At 55.2% G+C, this 16,376-nt stretch overlaps 1 protein-coding gene across 3 annotated transcripts in view; it reads left to right on the forward strand.

Moving 5' to 3' along the window:
- Positions 1 to 2,155: 2,155 nt before the first annotated feature.
- The window catches only part of LOC144770909 (uncharacterized), a 169,691-nt gene continuing 155,470 nt past the window's right edge, over positions 2,156 to 16,376 (forward strand). For all 3 annotated transcript variants that reach the window (XM_078655708.1, XM_078655707.1, XM_078655706.1), the window contains exons 1-2: positions 2,156 to 2,500; positions 14,780 to 14,906. In XM_078655708.1, coding sequence (XP_078511834.1) covers positions 2,459 to 2,500; positions 14,780 to 14,906 — 169 coding nt within the window. In that variant the 5' untranslated portion in view covers positions 2,156 to 2,458. The remainder of the gene's footprint in view (positions 2,501 to 14,779; positions 14,907 to 16,376) is intronic.

Raw genomic sequence — 16,376 nt, forward strand, 5'->3', positions numbered from 1 at the left:
TGGGTTCTTTAATGTACTTGGCGAAAAAAGTGCAAAGTTTAGGGTCTATCTCGGGTGTAGCCGCCACTCTATTTGGAAGATTAGGGCGCGGACACTCCGAACGTAAACGTAAGCGCACATCTTGGGATAGAGATTGACGTAGTTTGGCGGCAACATATTAAGCTGTAGACTTCTCTGGAGTCCATTCCGAAGAACGGGGTCTATATATAGTAGTGGGGTCAAACATGTCAGATGAAACCAGTTCACTATCACCACACTCAGAGATATTGGATTTAGGGCGCCAAGACCTACCAACATCTGACATGTCTTCAGAGGACTCATCCTCGTCATCATCATGGAAACCCTCCTCGTCATCTTCTCCCTCTAGGGGAAACCCTTCCTCCGGGTCTAGGTCTTGGGTGATCTCATCACCAATATTTCCGGGCGAGTCCCCCCCCCGGTAGGGTGCGCTTCTCAGCGTGCACGCACTCTTATGGAAAACTTCTGCAAGTTTGCTGAAGCCTTCCTGGTGCCCCGCGCTACGCTTTCTGGCTGTGCGTGGTGGCTGGGAAGTCACACCACTGGGCCCAGCCCCGCTGTCGCTGAAAAAGTTAGTACCTTTAAATACATGAGCAGACAGCTTATTGACGCTGTCCTGCAGAGGGGCCAGCGCCTGGGCAATTGCCGTAGACAGGAGTCTGTCCACCTCTGCAGGAGGGCGCAATAGGGGCTGATTAGGCTGGTCAGAATTTTCAGCCAAATAGTCATGGTCGTGACGAGTTTGCATTTCTGCAGAGGGATGGGCACCCATACACCAGTAATACACCCCAAACTAGATAATAGGGGTTTTTCCCCAACACAGGTACCCACAGGATTCGACAGAAAAAGAAGAACAATATTTTCTGTGGTAAAAAAAAAATTGTCACAAATTTTAAACTTGCCGTAACTAACGGCGTCAGTGTGGGGAAGAGAGGCAATGATTAAAATATTGAAGCGCTGTGCCTCAGCGCGTGACCGCCACAAGCGCGGAGAGCGCTGTGGAGAAAAGCCGGTCGGCGTCGAAGCCGACACCTCAGACCTGCGCACGCGCGCAACTAAGACGCTCGGGCTGAAAGCCTACAGCGTCAGAACAACGGTTAAATTAAAGCCTATAAACAAAGGCAAGTCTCTCAAAAGCGAATAAATAAGCGCTGTCACAATATTTGAGATACTGCCACGCCACAAGAATAAGGAATAAACAGGACTTATCTTGACGCGGCAGCAATGAAGAAAGAGGAAGGACTACCGACGTGGGATCCCTATATGTTGTTGTGTGGACTGGGATTGGCTATATGTTTCCATGACTACCGCAGCCATGTTGGTTTGGGTAGTTCATGTTATGTTTTTTCTTTTAATCTTTAAACGTGCTGTCCAATAAAATGGAGAAAGGACTAGCAAAATCCTCGCCTCCGCTTCCTGACATAGAATTCATTGAGTGTAGAGAGCCCGTTCCGGCGCTCCCAATGTATTGCAGTTAAAAGTGCAGCGGTTTAATAATAAACCTGCAATTGACTTAAAGGAGTGTCGTGGCATCAATTATAGGCCATAGGAAAACTGTCAACATTATAGTCTGTTGAGCTGCTTCCTTCTCTGCAATATAAATATTAATATAAATATATTTTCAATATATATTTTATTTATATATTTACAATATATATCTACAATATATATATGCATGTATATATGTGTATATATATATATATATATATAGATTTAGATATAGATTTAGATATAGATATATATATTATTTAATATAAATGTGTAGAGAGGCCGTGGCTCCGCGTATATGGCTGTAACACGCATGTGCAGAAGTGTAACACAATTCAGTCCGGCTGCGTCTTTAGGGCGCATGCGTAAAGGTGCAACACGTAGAAGCTTGTGCTTTCGACGCATGCGCTTTACGGACGCGCGCGCAGGTGAGACACTGCCCTGTGCGTTTTCGCATGCGCTTGAAAGAAACGTGCGCAGTAGTGTACCACGTCGAGGCCGTGTCTCTCCGCATGCTCTAGAGAGACGTGTGCGGATAGTTCCTCTGCGCGTGCTCCTGACATGCGCCTGAGAGAGACGCGTGCGCAGCCACGTAGGCCGTGGACGCGATGCCTGTGCGCATGCGCCTGAGACACACGTGCGCAGGAGTGTAGGACGGAGACGTAGCCCCCTCTGCGCATGCGCCGTGAGACCCTGGTGTACAACGGGTTTCCAGGGCAGAGCAGCGCACCCGGAGCTCCCGACCCGTGTCCTGTTTACCGTTGATATCCGCGGCAGCAGCGAGGGAGCGACCTGAGCGCGTCCCCAGCCCCCCAGGCCGTGCTGCTGGTTCGAAGGGCGCCTGTGAGTCCAGGGGCCCCTCCACGTCACCCGAGGCCCACCCACCGGAGTCCAGGGGTCACCCGAGGCCCACCCTCCCTCTGTGGAAGAAGCCTTCCTCTGCAGAGTTACAATGAAGCACAGGAATGCGGCGCCCCCGGGTGTGCCAGAGCCGGTGAGTGCAGGCGGGGGCTCCCTGGGGCCACAGGCACCTGGGGGTCAGTGTTTATGATCAGTGTAGCCCCCCTGCCTATCAACCCCCCCACACACACACACACCCACACTCTCGGGCACTGTGTGTTAGAGCCGTGAGTGCAGTCTGAGGCAGGCGGGGGCTCCCTGGGGCCACAGGCACCTGGGGGTCAGTGTTTATGATCAGTGTAGCCCCCCTGCCTATCAACCCCCCACATATACACACACACACACACTCGGGCACTGTGTGTTAGAGCCGTGAGTGCATTCTGTGGCAGGCGGGGGCTCCCTGGGGCCACAGGCACCTGGGGGTCAGTGTTTATGATCAGTGTAGCCCCCCTGCCTATCAACCCCCCACACACACACACACACACTCGGGCACTGTGTGTTAGAGCCGTGAGTGCATTCTGAGGCAGGCGGGGGCTCCCTGGGGCCACAGGCACCTGGGGGTCAGTGTTTATGATCAGTGTAGCCCCCCTGCCTATCAACCCCCCACATATACACACACACACACACTCGGGCACTGTGTGTTAGAGCCGTGAGTGCATTCTGTGGCAGGCGGGGGCTCCCTGGGGCCACAGGCACCTGGGGGTCAGTGTTTATGATCAGTGTAGCCCCCCTGCCTATCAACCCCCCACACACACACACACACTCTCGGGCACTGTGTGTTAGAGCCGTGAGTGCATTCTGTGGCAGGCGGGGGCTCCCTGGGGCCACAGGCACCTGGGGGTCAGTGTTTATGATCAGTGTAGCCCCCCTGCCTATCAACCCCCCACACATACACACACACACACACTCGGGCACTGTGTGTTAGAGCCGTGAGTGCAGTCTGTGGCAGGCGGGGGCTCCCTGGGGCCACAGGCACCTGGGGGTCAGTGTTTATGATCAGTGTAGCCCCCTGCCTATCAACCCCCCCACACACACACACACACACACACTCGGGCACTGTGTGTTAGAGCCGTGAGTGCATTCTGTGGCAGGCGGGGGCTCCCTGGGGCCACAGGCACCTGGGGGTCAGTGTTTATGATCAGTGTAGCCCCCCTGCCTATCAACCCCCCACACACACACACACACACACACTCGGGCACTGTGTGTTAGAGCCGTGAGTGCAGTCTGTGGCAGGCGGGGGCTCCCTGGGGCCACAGGCACCTGGGGGTCAGTGTTTATGATCAGTGTAGGCCCCCTGCCTATCCCCCCACCACACACACACCCACACACACTCGGGCACTGTGTGTTAGAGCCGTGAGTGCAGTCTGTGGCAGGCGGGGGCTCCCTGGGGCCACAGGCACCTGGGGGTCAGTGTTTATGATCAGTGTAGCCCCCTGCCTATCAACCCCCCACACATACACACACTCGGGCACTGTGTGTTAGAGCCGTGAGTGCAGTCTGTGGCAGGCGGGGGCTCCCTGGGGCCACAGGCACCTGGGGGTCAGTGTTTATGATCAGTGTAGGCCCCCTGCCTATCCCCCCACCACACACACACCCACACACACTCGGGCACTGTGTGTTAGAGCCGTGAGTGCAGTCTGTGGCAGGCGGGGGCTCCCTGGGGCCACAGGCACCTGGGGGTCAGTGTTTATGATCAGTGTAGCCCCCTGCCTATCAACCCCCCACACACACACACACACTCTCGGGCACTGTGTGTTAGAGCCGTGAGTGCATTCTGTGGCAGGCGGGGGCTCCCTGGGGCCACAGGCACCTGGGGGTCAGTGTTTATGATCAGTGTAGCCCCCTGCCTATCAACCCCCCACACATACACACACTCGGGCACTGTGTGTTAGAGCCGTGAGTGCAGTCTGTGGCAGGCGGGGGCTCCCTGGGGCCACAGGCACCTGGGGGTCAGTGTTTATGATCAGTGTAGGCCCCCTGCCTATCCCCCCACCACACACACACCCACACACACTCGGGCACTGTGTGTTAGAGCCGTGAGTGCAGTCTGTGGCAGGCGGGGGCTCCCTGGGGCCACAGGCACCTGGGGGTCAGTGTTTATGATCAGTGTAGCCCCCCTGCCTATCAACCCCCCACACACACACACACACTCGGGCACTGTGTGTTAGAGCCGTGAGTGCATTCTGTGGCAGGCGGGGGCTCCCTGGGGCCACAGGCACCTGGGGGTCAGTGTTTATGATCAGTGTAGCCCCCCTGCCTATCAACCCCCCACACACACACACACACACACACTCGGGCACTGTGTGTTAGAGCCGTGAGTGCAGTCTGTGGCAGGCGGGGGCTCCCTGGGGCCACAGGCACCTGGGGGTCAGTGTTTATGATCAGTGTAGGCCCCCTGCCTATCCCCCCACCACACACACACCCACACACACTCGGGCACTGTGTGTTAGAGCCGTGAGTGCAGTCTGTGGCAGGCGGGGGCTCCCTGGGGCCACAGGCACCTGGGGGTCAGTGTTTATGATCAGTGTAGCCCCCCTGCCTATCAACCCCCCACACACACACACACACACACTCGGGCACTGTGTGTTAGAGCCGTGAGTGCATTCTGTGGCAGGCGGGGGCTCCCTGGGGCCACAGGCACCTGGGGGTCAGTGTTTATGATCAGTGTAGCCCCCCTGCCTATCAACCCCCCACACATACACACACACACACACTCGGGCACTGTGTGTTAGAGCCGTGAGTGCAGTCTGTGGCAGGCGGGGGCTCCCTGGGGCCACAGGCACCTGGGGGTCAGTGTTTATGATCAGTGTAGGCCCCCTGCCTATCCCCCCACCACACACACACCCACACACACTCGGGCACTGTGTGTTAGAGCCGTGAGTGCAGTCTGTGGCAGGCGGGGGCTCCCTGGGGCCACAGGCACCTGGGGGTCAGTGTTTATGATCAGTGTAGCCCCCCTGCCTATCAACCCCCCACACACACACACACACTCTCGGGCACTGTGTGTTAGAGCCGTGAGTGCAGTCTGTGGCAGGCGGGGGCTCCCTGGGGCCACAGGCACCTGGGGGTCAGTGTTTATGATCAGTGTAGCCCCCCTGCCTATCAACCCCCCACACATACACACACACACACACTCGGGCACTGTGTGTTAGAGCCGTGAGTGCATTCTGTGGCAGGCGGGGGCTCCCTGGGGCCACAGGCACCTGGGGGTCAGTGTTTATGATCAGTGTAGCCCCCCTGCCTATCAACCCCCCACACATACACACACACACACACTCGGGCACTGTGTGTTAGAGCCGTGAGTGCAGTCTGTGGCAGGCGGGGGCTCCCTGGGGCCACAGGCACCTGGGGGTCAGTGTTTATGATCAGTGTAGCCCCCCTGCCTATCAACCCCCCCCACACACACACACACACACACTCTCGGGCACTGTGTGTTAGAGCCGTGAGTGCAGTCTGTGGCAGGCGGGGGCTCCCTGGGGCCACAGGCACCTGGGGGTCAGTGTTTATGATCAGTGTAGCCCCCCTGCCTATCAACCCCCCACACATACACACACACACACACTCGGGCACTGTGTGTTAGAGCCGTGAGTGCATTCTGTGGCAGGCGGGGGCTCCCTGGGGCCACAGGCACCTGGGGGTCAGTGTTTATGATCAGTGTAGCCCCCCTGCCTATCAACCCCCCACACACACACACACACACACTCGGGCACTGTGTGTTAGAGCCGTGAGTGCATTCTGTGGCAGGCGGGGGCTCCCTGGGGCCACAGGCACCTGGGGGTCAGTGTTTATGATCAGTGTAGCCCCCCTGCCTATCAACCCCCCACACACACACACACACACACTCGGGCACTGTGTGTTAGAGCCGTGAGTGCATTCTGTGGCAGGCGGGGGCTCCCTGGGGCCACAGGCACCTGGGGGTCAGTGTTTATGATCAGTGTAGCCCCCCTGCCTATCAACCCCCCACACATACACACACACACACACTCGGGCACTGTGTGTTAGAGCCGTGAGTGCAGTCTGTGGCAGGCGGGGGCTCCCTGGGGCCACAGGCACCTGGGGGTCAGTGTTTATGATCAGTGTAGGCCCCCTGCCTATCCCCCCACCACACACACACCCACACACACTCGGGCACTGTGTGTTAGAGCCGTGAGTGCAGTCTGTGGCAGGCGGGGGCTCCCTGGGGCCACAGGCACCTGGGGGTCAGTGTTTATGATCAGTGTAGCCCCCCTGCCTATCAACCCCCCACACACACACACACACTCTCGGGCACTGTGTGTTAGAGCCGTGAGTGCAGTCTGTGGCAGGCGGGGGCTCCCTGGGGCCACAGGCACCTGGGGGTCAGTGTTTATGATCAGTGTAGCCCCCCTGCCTATCAACCCCCCACACATACACACACACACACACTCGGGCACTGTGTGTTAGAGCCGTGAGTGCATTCTGTGGCAGGCGGGGGCTCCCTGGGGCCACAGGCACCTGGGGGTCAGTGTTTATGATCAGTGTAGCCCCCCTGCCTATCAACCCCCCACACATACACACACACACACACTCGGGCACTGTGTGTTAGAGCCGTGAGTGCAGTCTGTGGCAGGCGGGGGCTCCCTGGGGCCACAGGCACCTGGGGGTCAGTGTTTATGATCAGTGTAGCCCCCCTGCCTATCAACCCCCCCCACACACACACACACACACACTCTCGGGCACTGTGTGTTAGAGCCGTGAGTGCAGTCTGTGGCAGGCGGGGGCTCCCTGGGGCCACAGGCACCTGGGGGTCAGTGTTTATGATCAGTGTAGCCCCCCTGCCTATCAACCCCCCACACATACACACACACACACACTCGGGCACTGTGTGTTAGAGCCGTGAGTGCATTCTGTGGCAGGCGGGGGCTCCCTGGGGCCACAGGCACCTGGGGGTCAGTGTTTATGATCAGTGTAGCCCCCCTGCCTATCAACCCCCCACACATACACACACACACACACTCGGGCACTGTGTGTTAGAGCCGTGAGTGCAGTCTGTGGCAGGCGGGGGCTCCCTGGGGCCACAGGCACCTGGGGGTCAGTGTTTATGATCAGTGTAGGCCCCCTGCCTATCAACCCCCCACACATACACACACACACACTCGGGCACTGTGTGTTAGAGCCGTGAGTGCAGTCTGTGGCAGGCGGGGGCTCCCTGGGGCCACAGGCACCTGGGGGTCAGTGTTTATGATCAGTGTAGCCCCCCTGCCTATCAACCCCCCACACACACACACACACACACACACACTCTCGGGCACTGTGTGTTAGAGCCGTGAGTGCAGTCTGTGGCAGGCGGGGGCTCCCTGGGGCCACAGGCACCTGGGGGTCAGTGTTTATGATCAGTGTAGCCCCCCTGCCTATCAACCCCCCACACATACACACACACACACACTCGGGCACTGTGTGTTAGAGCCGTGAGTGCAGTCTGTGGCAGGCGGGGGCTCCCTGGGGCCACATGCACGGGGGGCGGGGGAGGGCAGTGTTTATGATCAGTGTAGCCCCTCCCCTCACACTCGGGCACTGTTTATTTTTTTTATTTGTGTGTTTTTCTCTTGCGCGGACTTTACCCGAAGGCGTCGGGGCGCTTCACAATTGGAACAGAACTGATACATGAGAACATTACAAGTGAGCAAAAACAAAAGCAAACGTTACATTAAATGAATCAATGACCATCGTGAGCCAACAAAATACAAGAGGTAGCAAACGGTGCATTACAGGAGGAAAAAGTGACATGTGCGGTTACAAAAGCGTACAATCAATCAATCAATCAAAGCATTTGTATAGCGCGCTACTCACCCGGAGGGTCTCAAGGCGCTTGGGGAGGGGGGGTCCGCTACTGCTCCAACAGCCAGGTCTTGAGCTGCTTCCTGAAGGCGAGGTGGTCCTGGGTCAGGCGGAGGTGGGTCGGGAGGGAGTTCCAGGTCTTGGCGGCGAGGTAGGAGAAGGACCTTCCCCCTGTGGTGACTCTTCGGATGCGGGGGACGGCGGCGAGGGCGTGGCCGGTCGATCGGAGCTGGCGTTTGGGAGCGTAGTAATTGAGGCGGCTGTTGAGGTATCCTGGTCCTTGGTTGTGCAGGGCTTTGTGTGCGTGGGTGAGGAGACAGAAGGTGATTCTCTTGTTGACCGGGAGCCAGTGCAGGTCTCGCAGGTGTCCGGAGATGTGGTTGCGACGGGGGATGTCCAGGATGAGCCTTGTTGAGGCGTTCTGGATCCGCTGGAGTCTCTTCTGGAGTTTGGCGGTGGTTCCGGCGTAGAGGGCGTTGCCGTAGTCCAGTCGGCTGGTGACGAGGGCCTGGGTGACCGTCTTCCTGGTCTCGGTGGGGATCCACCGGAAGATCTTGCGTAGCATGCGTAAGATGTTGAAGCACGACGAGGAGACGGCGTTGACTTGTCTGGTCATGGAGAGGGATGAGTCCAGGATGAAGCCCAGGTTGCGTGCGTGGTCTGTTGGTTTGGGTGCGCTGCCCAGGGCGGGGGGCCACCAGGAGTCGTCCCAGGCGGAGGGTGAGGATCCCAGGATGAGGACTTCCGTCTTGTCCGAATTCAGTTTCAGGCGGCTGTTCTTCATCCATTCGGCTACCTCCTTCATCCCTTCGTGTAGGTTGGCTCTGGCGGTGGCGGGGTCATTGGTGAGGGAGAGGATCAGCTGGGTGTCGTCGGCTTAGGAGATGATGTTGAGGTTGTGCTGTTGTGCGATGGCTGCGAGGGGACTCATGTAGACGTTGAAGAGGGTTGGCTGAGCGAGGAGCCTTGAGGAACGCCGCAGATGACTTCGGTGGCTTCTGATCTGAACGGTGGGAGGCGGACTCTCTGTGTCCTTCCGGCGAGGAAGGAGATGGTCCACTGCAGCGCCTTCTCCCTGATACCGACGTTGCTGAGGCGCTGTACTAGGGTACGGTGGCAGACGGTGTCGAAGGCCGCGGAGAGGTCTAGGAGGATGAGGGCCGCTGTTTCTCCGTTGTCGAGCAGGGCTCGGATGTCATCGGTGGCTGCGATCAGGGCGGTCTCGGTGCTGTGGTTGGTCCTGAAGCCAGACTGCGAGAGGTCGAGGGATCCGTTCATCTCGAGGAAGGCGGCCAGCTGCTTGTTGACGGTCTTCTCGATGACTTTTGCGGGGAACGGGAGCAGCGAGATGGGTCGGTAGTTCTTGAGGTCGGAGGGGTCGGCTGATGGCTTCTTTAGTAGGGGGCTGAGTTCGGCGTGCTTCCAGCTCTCCGGGAAGGTAGCGGTGTCGAAGGAGGTGTTGATGATGTCCCGCAGGTGGGGTGCGATGACCGCGTCGGCCTTGTTGAAGACGTGGTGAGGGCAGGGGTCTGTCGGAGATCCGGAGTGGATGGTGTTCATCGTGCGGATGGTGTCTTCGGTGCTGATCGGGGTCCAGGCGCGGAGGGTGGTGGTGGGGGGCGGTGGTTCGGTCGTGGCGTGCGTCGGTTGAGTGCTGAAGCTGTTGTGTATGTCCGTGATCTTGTCGTGGAAGTAGGAGGCGAGGGAGTTGCAGAGGTCTTGCGAAGGGGTGATGTCGTTGTTTCCGGCGTTGGGGTTGGAGAGCTCTTTGACGATGTTGAAGAGTTCCTTGCTGTTGTGTGCGTTGTTGTACAGTCGTTCCTTGAATGCAGTTTTCTTGGTGGTGTGGATCAGTTGGTGGTGTTTTCGGGTGGCGAGCTTGAGGGTAGTCATGTTGTCCGATGTTGGGTCTCTGCGCCAGGCTTTCTCAAGGGCTCTGCAGTTCTTCTTCGAGTTCTTGAGTTCGTCGGTGAACCATGGGGCTTTCTTGCTGCCGGGTCTGTTAGGCGGGGTCCTCAGAGGGGCGAGGTCGTCTGCGCAGTCGCTGATCCACATCGTGAGGTTGGTGGCCGCTTGGCTGGGGTTCGCTGCGCTGGTGGGTGGGTTCCTGCTCAGGGAAGTTGCGAGTTCATCGGCTGTGATCTTGTTCCAGCTTCTGCGTGCAACCTGTTGCTGGAGGTGGTGGATCGTTGTCCTATTGAAGCTGAAGTGGACGCAGCTGTGGTCCGTCCAGTGGAGTCCGGTGGCGTGGCTGAAGGCGATGTCCTTGCTGGAGGAGAAGACGGGGTCGAGAGTGTGTCCGGCGTAGTGGGTGGGGGTGTTCACCAGTTGCTTGAGTCCGAGGTTGGCGAGGTTGTCCAGCAGGGTGGTGGTGTTGCGGTCGTTGTTGTTCTCCAGGTGGAAGTTGAGGTCCCCGAGGAGGATGTAGTCAGCGGAGGGGAGGGCATGCGGGCTGACGAAGTCGGCGATGTCCTCGATGAATTGTGTGCGTGGTCCCGGGGGTCTGTATATGAGGGTGCCTCTGAGGGTGGTCCTGGGGTTGATGTGGATCTGGAAGTGCAGGTGCTCGGCGGGTGCGAGGGTGTCGTCGGTGTTGGTCGTGATGCGGATTGAGTTCCTGTGGATGATGGCAATGCCTCCTCCGGTCTGGTTGACGCGGTCCCTCCGGATGATCTTGTAGCCGTCCGGGATGGCGATGGCGATGTCGGGCGCTGAGGAGGCGTTCATCCAGGTTTCCGTGAGGAAGGCGACGTCTGGGGCTGTGGTGTCGAGCAGGTTCCAGAGCTCGACGGCGTGTCTGTGGACCGAGCGGGTGTTGAGCAGGATGCATTTCAGGTGGCTGTTGCTGATGTTCGTCGAGGTCTTGGGCACTGCTGGAGTGGTGCAGGTCCGGATGCAAGCGAACTTGCAGGCGTTGCAGCAGAAGGGTCCGTGGGTGCGTCTCGGGGTGGCTCGGTAGCAGCCCGGGAGTCTGCCGGCGTTGAGTGCGTAGAGGTCGGTGGCGGCGTAGGTCCGGCGGGTGTGCTGGTGGCTGCGGGGGCCAGGGGTCCTGTCGCTGGGCGCTGGCCAGGCGCGGACGGGCGCAGACGGGCTTACCTTTGGCGCACCTTCGGCGCTCATTCGGTGCTCCCGCTGCGCGCGGTCGCTCTGGGGGCGTCATAAGAAGGGAGCCGGTAGGGAGGGTCTGCGGGGAGGCGGGAGCGGGTTAGCCAATCGGCTGGCGGGGGGGCGGGGCCGCTAGCTGGCAGCGGCGGGAAAAACGGGTGCGGGCGGCCCTGCGGTGGCTGGGGCGCTGGAGGAGGGAGGAGGGAGCAGGCGGCGGCGGCGGCAGGCACAGGAGCAGGTAGGTACAGGAGCGGGAGGCAGGAAGAGCGTGGGGGCGACCAGGCCGGTAGAGGCGCAGTGGTCGCCTCTTGCCAAAGTAAACATAGAGGTATAATACTGCAATATATGGAGGGCACTCAAGCACAAAAACAAACGTTACGTGGCAGTGGTGGCAATTGTGCAGGTATCGAAAATAAACAAATGTAAGAGGTAGAAAACAGCGTGTTACAAGAGAAAGTGACGGGTGCATGTTACACATGAGTCCCAAACACAGGAGGGATAATACTGCAAAAAATGGCAGACTCTCAAACCACAAGAACACACTGGGAAGACACTTCCATAGTCATGTACAGTAGACTTTTCTATAATGGAAGGGCTTCCTTCAGATAATAGAGAGGGCATGGATTACATTTGGAAGTGTCTTTGAAGGAGGAGAACTTTGAGGTTAGTTTTGAAGGCCTGGGAGGAGGTGGTGGTCCGTAGCTGCGGCGGAAGGGAGTTCCAGATTCTCACCGCGTTGCCTGAAAAGGATTGTGCCATCGTTCTTTCCTTCTTGAAAGTGGGAGGTTCAAGCAGAAGATTTTCTGCATTACGTGATGGTCTAGAGCCTCCAGAGAGTTTCAGTTTATTCGCCAGGTAGCGAGGAGAGGATGAGTGCAAGGCTTTGTGGGTGATACAAGCAGTCTTGTAGATAGCTCTAGCCTCGATGGGAAGCCAGCGGAGGGTGGATAACATCAGCGTGATGTGGTCGCTTCTTTTGGCTCCATAAATGAAACAAGCTGCTGAATGGAGAACAGATTTAAGGGGGGACAGGTGGGATTTGGGCAGGCCAGTAAGAAGAGAATTGCAGTAGTCAAGTCTGGAGAGGACCAGCGATTGCACCAGGGTTATAAGGTCCTGCTCCGGGAAGAAGCGACAGATCCCCCAAAGAAGGCGCAGATGGTATCGAGCAGACTTTGCAATGGAATTGATGTGGGGGGTTAGGTTGAGTTTTTTGTCGAGAATGACACCGAGGGATTTTGCACTGTCGGCAATGATGGGTTTAGTGTTCAGTAGATTCAACTGATCCATCCATGATTGCACCGAGGGAGGAGAGATTGAAGAGGAGAAGAGGAGGAACTCGGTTTTGGAGGGATTCAGAATCAGTTGATGAGTAAACATCCAGTTATGACTGGAGTCGAGAGTAGAACTTAGGATAGAGAGATCGTGAGTGGAGGCAACCTTGAGGTAGATTTGAGTGTCGTCAGCATAGAGATGATAGTGGAGATTTCCTAGTGGTTGTAAATAGAGGTTGAACAATGTGGGTGCAAGTATAGAGCCCTGAGGAACACCTTGACCTACCGCCACAGGAGATGAAAGGCTGTTCGCTATTTTGATCATTTGTGATCTATCAGAGAGGAAGGAGGCAAACCATTTAAGCACAGTGCCCATTCATGCCCATTCTCTGTTTGAGAATGTTGAGAAGGGTGTTGTGATTGACAGTGTCAAAGGCTGCAGAAAGGTCAAGGAGAATTAGAAGACAGGACCACTCGAGTCGAGGATCCTCAGCGCGTCATCAACCACTTGCAGTAGGGCTGTTTCAGTGCTGCAGTTTTGAATGAAGCCAGACTGGCAATTGTCAAGAAGATCATTGTCCTTGATATGACGAGAGAGTTGTTTCGCTACACATCTTTCTGTAATCTTCGCAAGAAAGGGTAGGTTAGTGATGGGGCGGAAGTTGTTGAGGTCAGACGCATCAGCAGTTGGTTTTTTAAGAAGCGGGGTGACCTGCCCAGTTTTGAAGGAGACAGGAAGGGAGCTTTGATAGAGGGAGAGGTTGACCAGAGTGATCCAGTAGGAGAGGGAAAGGGTATAAATGGCAATGGCACTGGGGATGGGGTCCAGATGATGGTTGGAGGGCTTTGTTTCGCGGATATACTTGAGAAGGGCATCTTCAGATATGGGATAAAAGTTTTGCCAAATGGCTAAGGATTGGCACTCCTCTGGAGGGGTACGATGAGCGACCTGATCCACCAGTGATTTAACTTTTTCGTCGAAGAATATAGCGAAATCCGCTGCTCTCTTTGCAGAATCCTCCAGCTTGGAGGAAGGGGGAAAGCAGTCAGGACTCTTGATGACATCAAATAGTTTTTTGGGTCTATTTTTGGCTGAGTCAAGGAGGGTTTTGAAGTGCGCCGCTTTCCCAAGGAAGATGTGTTTGTGGTACTTGGATCTTGCGGAGCGAAGCGTGGACAAGTTATCGGTGGAGGGCACTTGCCTCCATTGTTTCTCCAGGAATCTTAGCTGCTTCCTTTCTTCATAGAGAGATTTGTTGAACCAAGGTGCTGAGGGGGTGGGCCTTAACCTTTTGCTTTTGAGTGGAGCGACGTTGTTAATTTCATATGTAAGAACTGTGAGGCATTGGGAGGTGAGATCGTCAACATCTAGGTTCGGGTCTAGCCTTGGAAGTGATAACAAAGCTGATTCACAAAGGGGACCGACATCAATATTTTTAACATCATTGAACAAGGAGATAGCCCTCTTGGGTTGGCCAAGTGTTTTAGCGTGTGAAAGTTGAAAAGAGAATGGGATGAGGAGGTGGTCAGACTAGTCTACGTGAATAGGGGTAGTGATGGAAAGCATGCCTGCTTTAGAAATAACAAGGTCCAGGATTGAGCCCTTAGAGTGTGTTGATTCTGTGCAGTGTCGGATGAGATCGTTAACAGAGAGGAAGGTGGCCAGGGAGTTTGCTGAGGAGTCTTGCGGTGAGCCCGAGCTGGAACTGTGTGCCAGCCAGAGCCGGTGAGTGCAGCCTGGGGCTCCCTGGGGCCACTTGCACCGGGGGGGGGAGAGGGGGGACAGTGTTTATGATCAGTGTAGCCCCCTCCCTATCTCCCCTCCCCCCCCCCCCCCACACGCACACACACTCGGGCACTGTGTGTTTGAAGCGATTAGTGCCAAGTGGCAGGTAAAGAGCAACGCTGCTGTGTCCAGGAGGCTGCGATGGATACATGGGTGGTCTGGGTGCACTCTAGATCTACCTGTGCTCCATCCATGTTCCCTCGTCTGGTAAGTCTGTCTGCATCTGCAAAGCCATGCGTGCAAATCACTAGAAACACCCCCCGCCTGTCATCAGCAGCACCGCTTAAAATGGCATCATTGCAACACCACACTGGATGGAATGGAGGACGTGTGTGACTCAAATGCACCCTCATTATGTAGTGTATTTTACATTTAAGAGCTGCCTAATCTGTTATTGAACATGTTGTTCCAGGGACCAGTTACCTTCATTGACGTTGTTTCCTGTTTCTCGGAAGAGGAGTGGAAGCTTCTACACCACTGGCAGAAGGAACTTTACAGGAATGTCATGAAGGACATCCACCAGGCTCTGCTTTCTCTGGGTGAAACTTTTTTTAAAACATTTTCTTACATATTATCAACTTGCTAACAACAGGTTTCAGGGTGCATGATATCAACAGCAGAAGCTTTTGCCAGCGTCAGTATTTTGAATACACGTAGAACACAACCATAGCGATATCAAGAAACTGAAAACTGACCTGTCTGTGCACTTTCTTCGACTCCTGACATTCATAAAGGGTTACTTTATTGTTATCATTGATTTTCTCTTCCACCCATAGACCTCCACTTTGCAGTGTCCCGAGACTACTCGTGTAGATCAAAATAGAAATCCACATTTTGATTACATATAGAATTACGGACGGTAGCAATGAATAAAAGTAATGTTTTTCATGGAAGGGTTCCAAGTGATTTCAAATACACAACAAGAGAGAAGCTTGACTGTGTATGATGTCAGTCTTAACTCTGAGGGTGAAAACATCCCCGTTAGTCACTTTTTGCCCATCTACAATTTAATGTTATGTAATTCCTCCTCACCCTCCTAATGATATAGCGGGGTTTACCAGCTTGGGTTACTCATAGGTTACCATACTCACCTGGGCCCAAAACATTCACACATAAGCCGGTAATTACCGCTGGAATCACATTTTGTTGTTCCTGTGTAATGAATTTTACCTTTACCAGTTCTTACCAACCCTATCACCTTAGGTTTCATTTCTTCTGGTCAATAGATCAGGTAGTTGGTAGAATGTGTAGAAATGACATTAACCCTGTTTTAAATGACCACATACTCGAGAGAGTTTTGAAAGTTTTATCTAATCAATAATTTTGTGAGTCAAATACCAATACATGTCATACACCAATTTCTCGAGGAAAAGAATCAATATTAGGACAAATAAGTCTCGGTTAAAATTTCATGATGATAGTGCCTGGAAAGGGTGGAAACAGAGAGCAGTACAAGGACATACTATACAGAATTATATTTACCTAAAATGGTGTGAGGACCAACCCCTGGCCAAGGAGCTGGAAAGGGGACTCCCAAGTAGTCAGGAGCCAACAGATTAGGACAGGTTCAAGACAGGATAGGTGACCTCTTCTAGATGCAACGCCAGCGTCGCACCCCTCTTTGGCACTTCTCTCTTCGATTCTTCCCCTTCCTTACATGAATTTCTTCCGCGTTCCCCTTCTGGGTGATCGGATTCTTCTTCAGCAATGTCTCAGTCTCTTCTGTCTCTCTCTCTCATCTTCTATCAGAGTGCTTGAACAGCGTCTCTGACCTCTGTGGCCTCCGCTGTCATCTGCGTCGGTGATGGGTCTGACAGTCTGCGTCAGATCTGTGTGTGTTCTGACTAAACCTACCTTTGTTATACTATATTAGGTGTATGCACCACCCCCCAATGTTTCAATATTCGTGAAAATCCGTACTTCTGATTGGACAAGGAGATGGGGAGAGGTCATCACACCATACTAATGTAATGCTTTTTCTTTAGTTCATTGTTCAATATTCCCGCTCC

Source organism: Lissotriton helveticus, chromosome 7 (assembly GCF_964261635.1).
Source record: "Lissotriton helveticus chromosome 7, aLisHel1.1, whole genome shotgun sequence".
In the NCBI taxonomy this organism is placed as follows: Eukaryota; Metazoa; Chordata; class Amphibia; order Caudata; family Salamandridae; genus Lissotriton; species Lissotriton helveticus.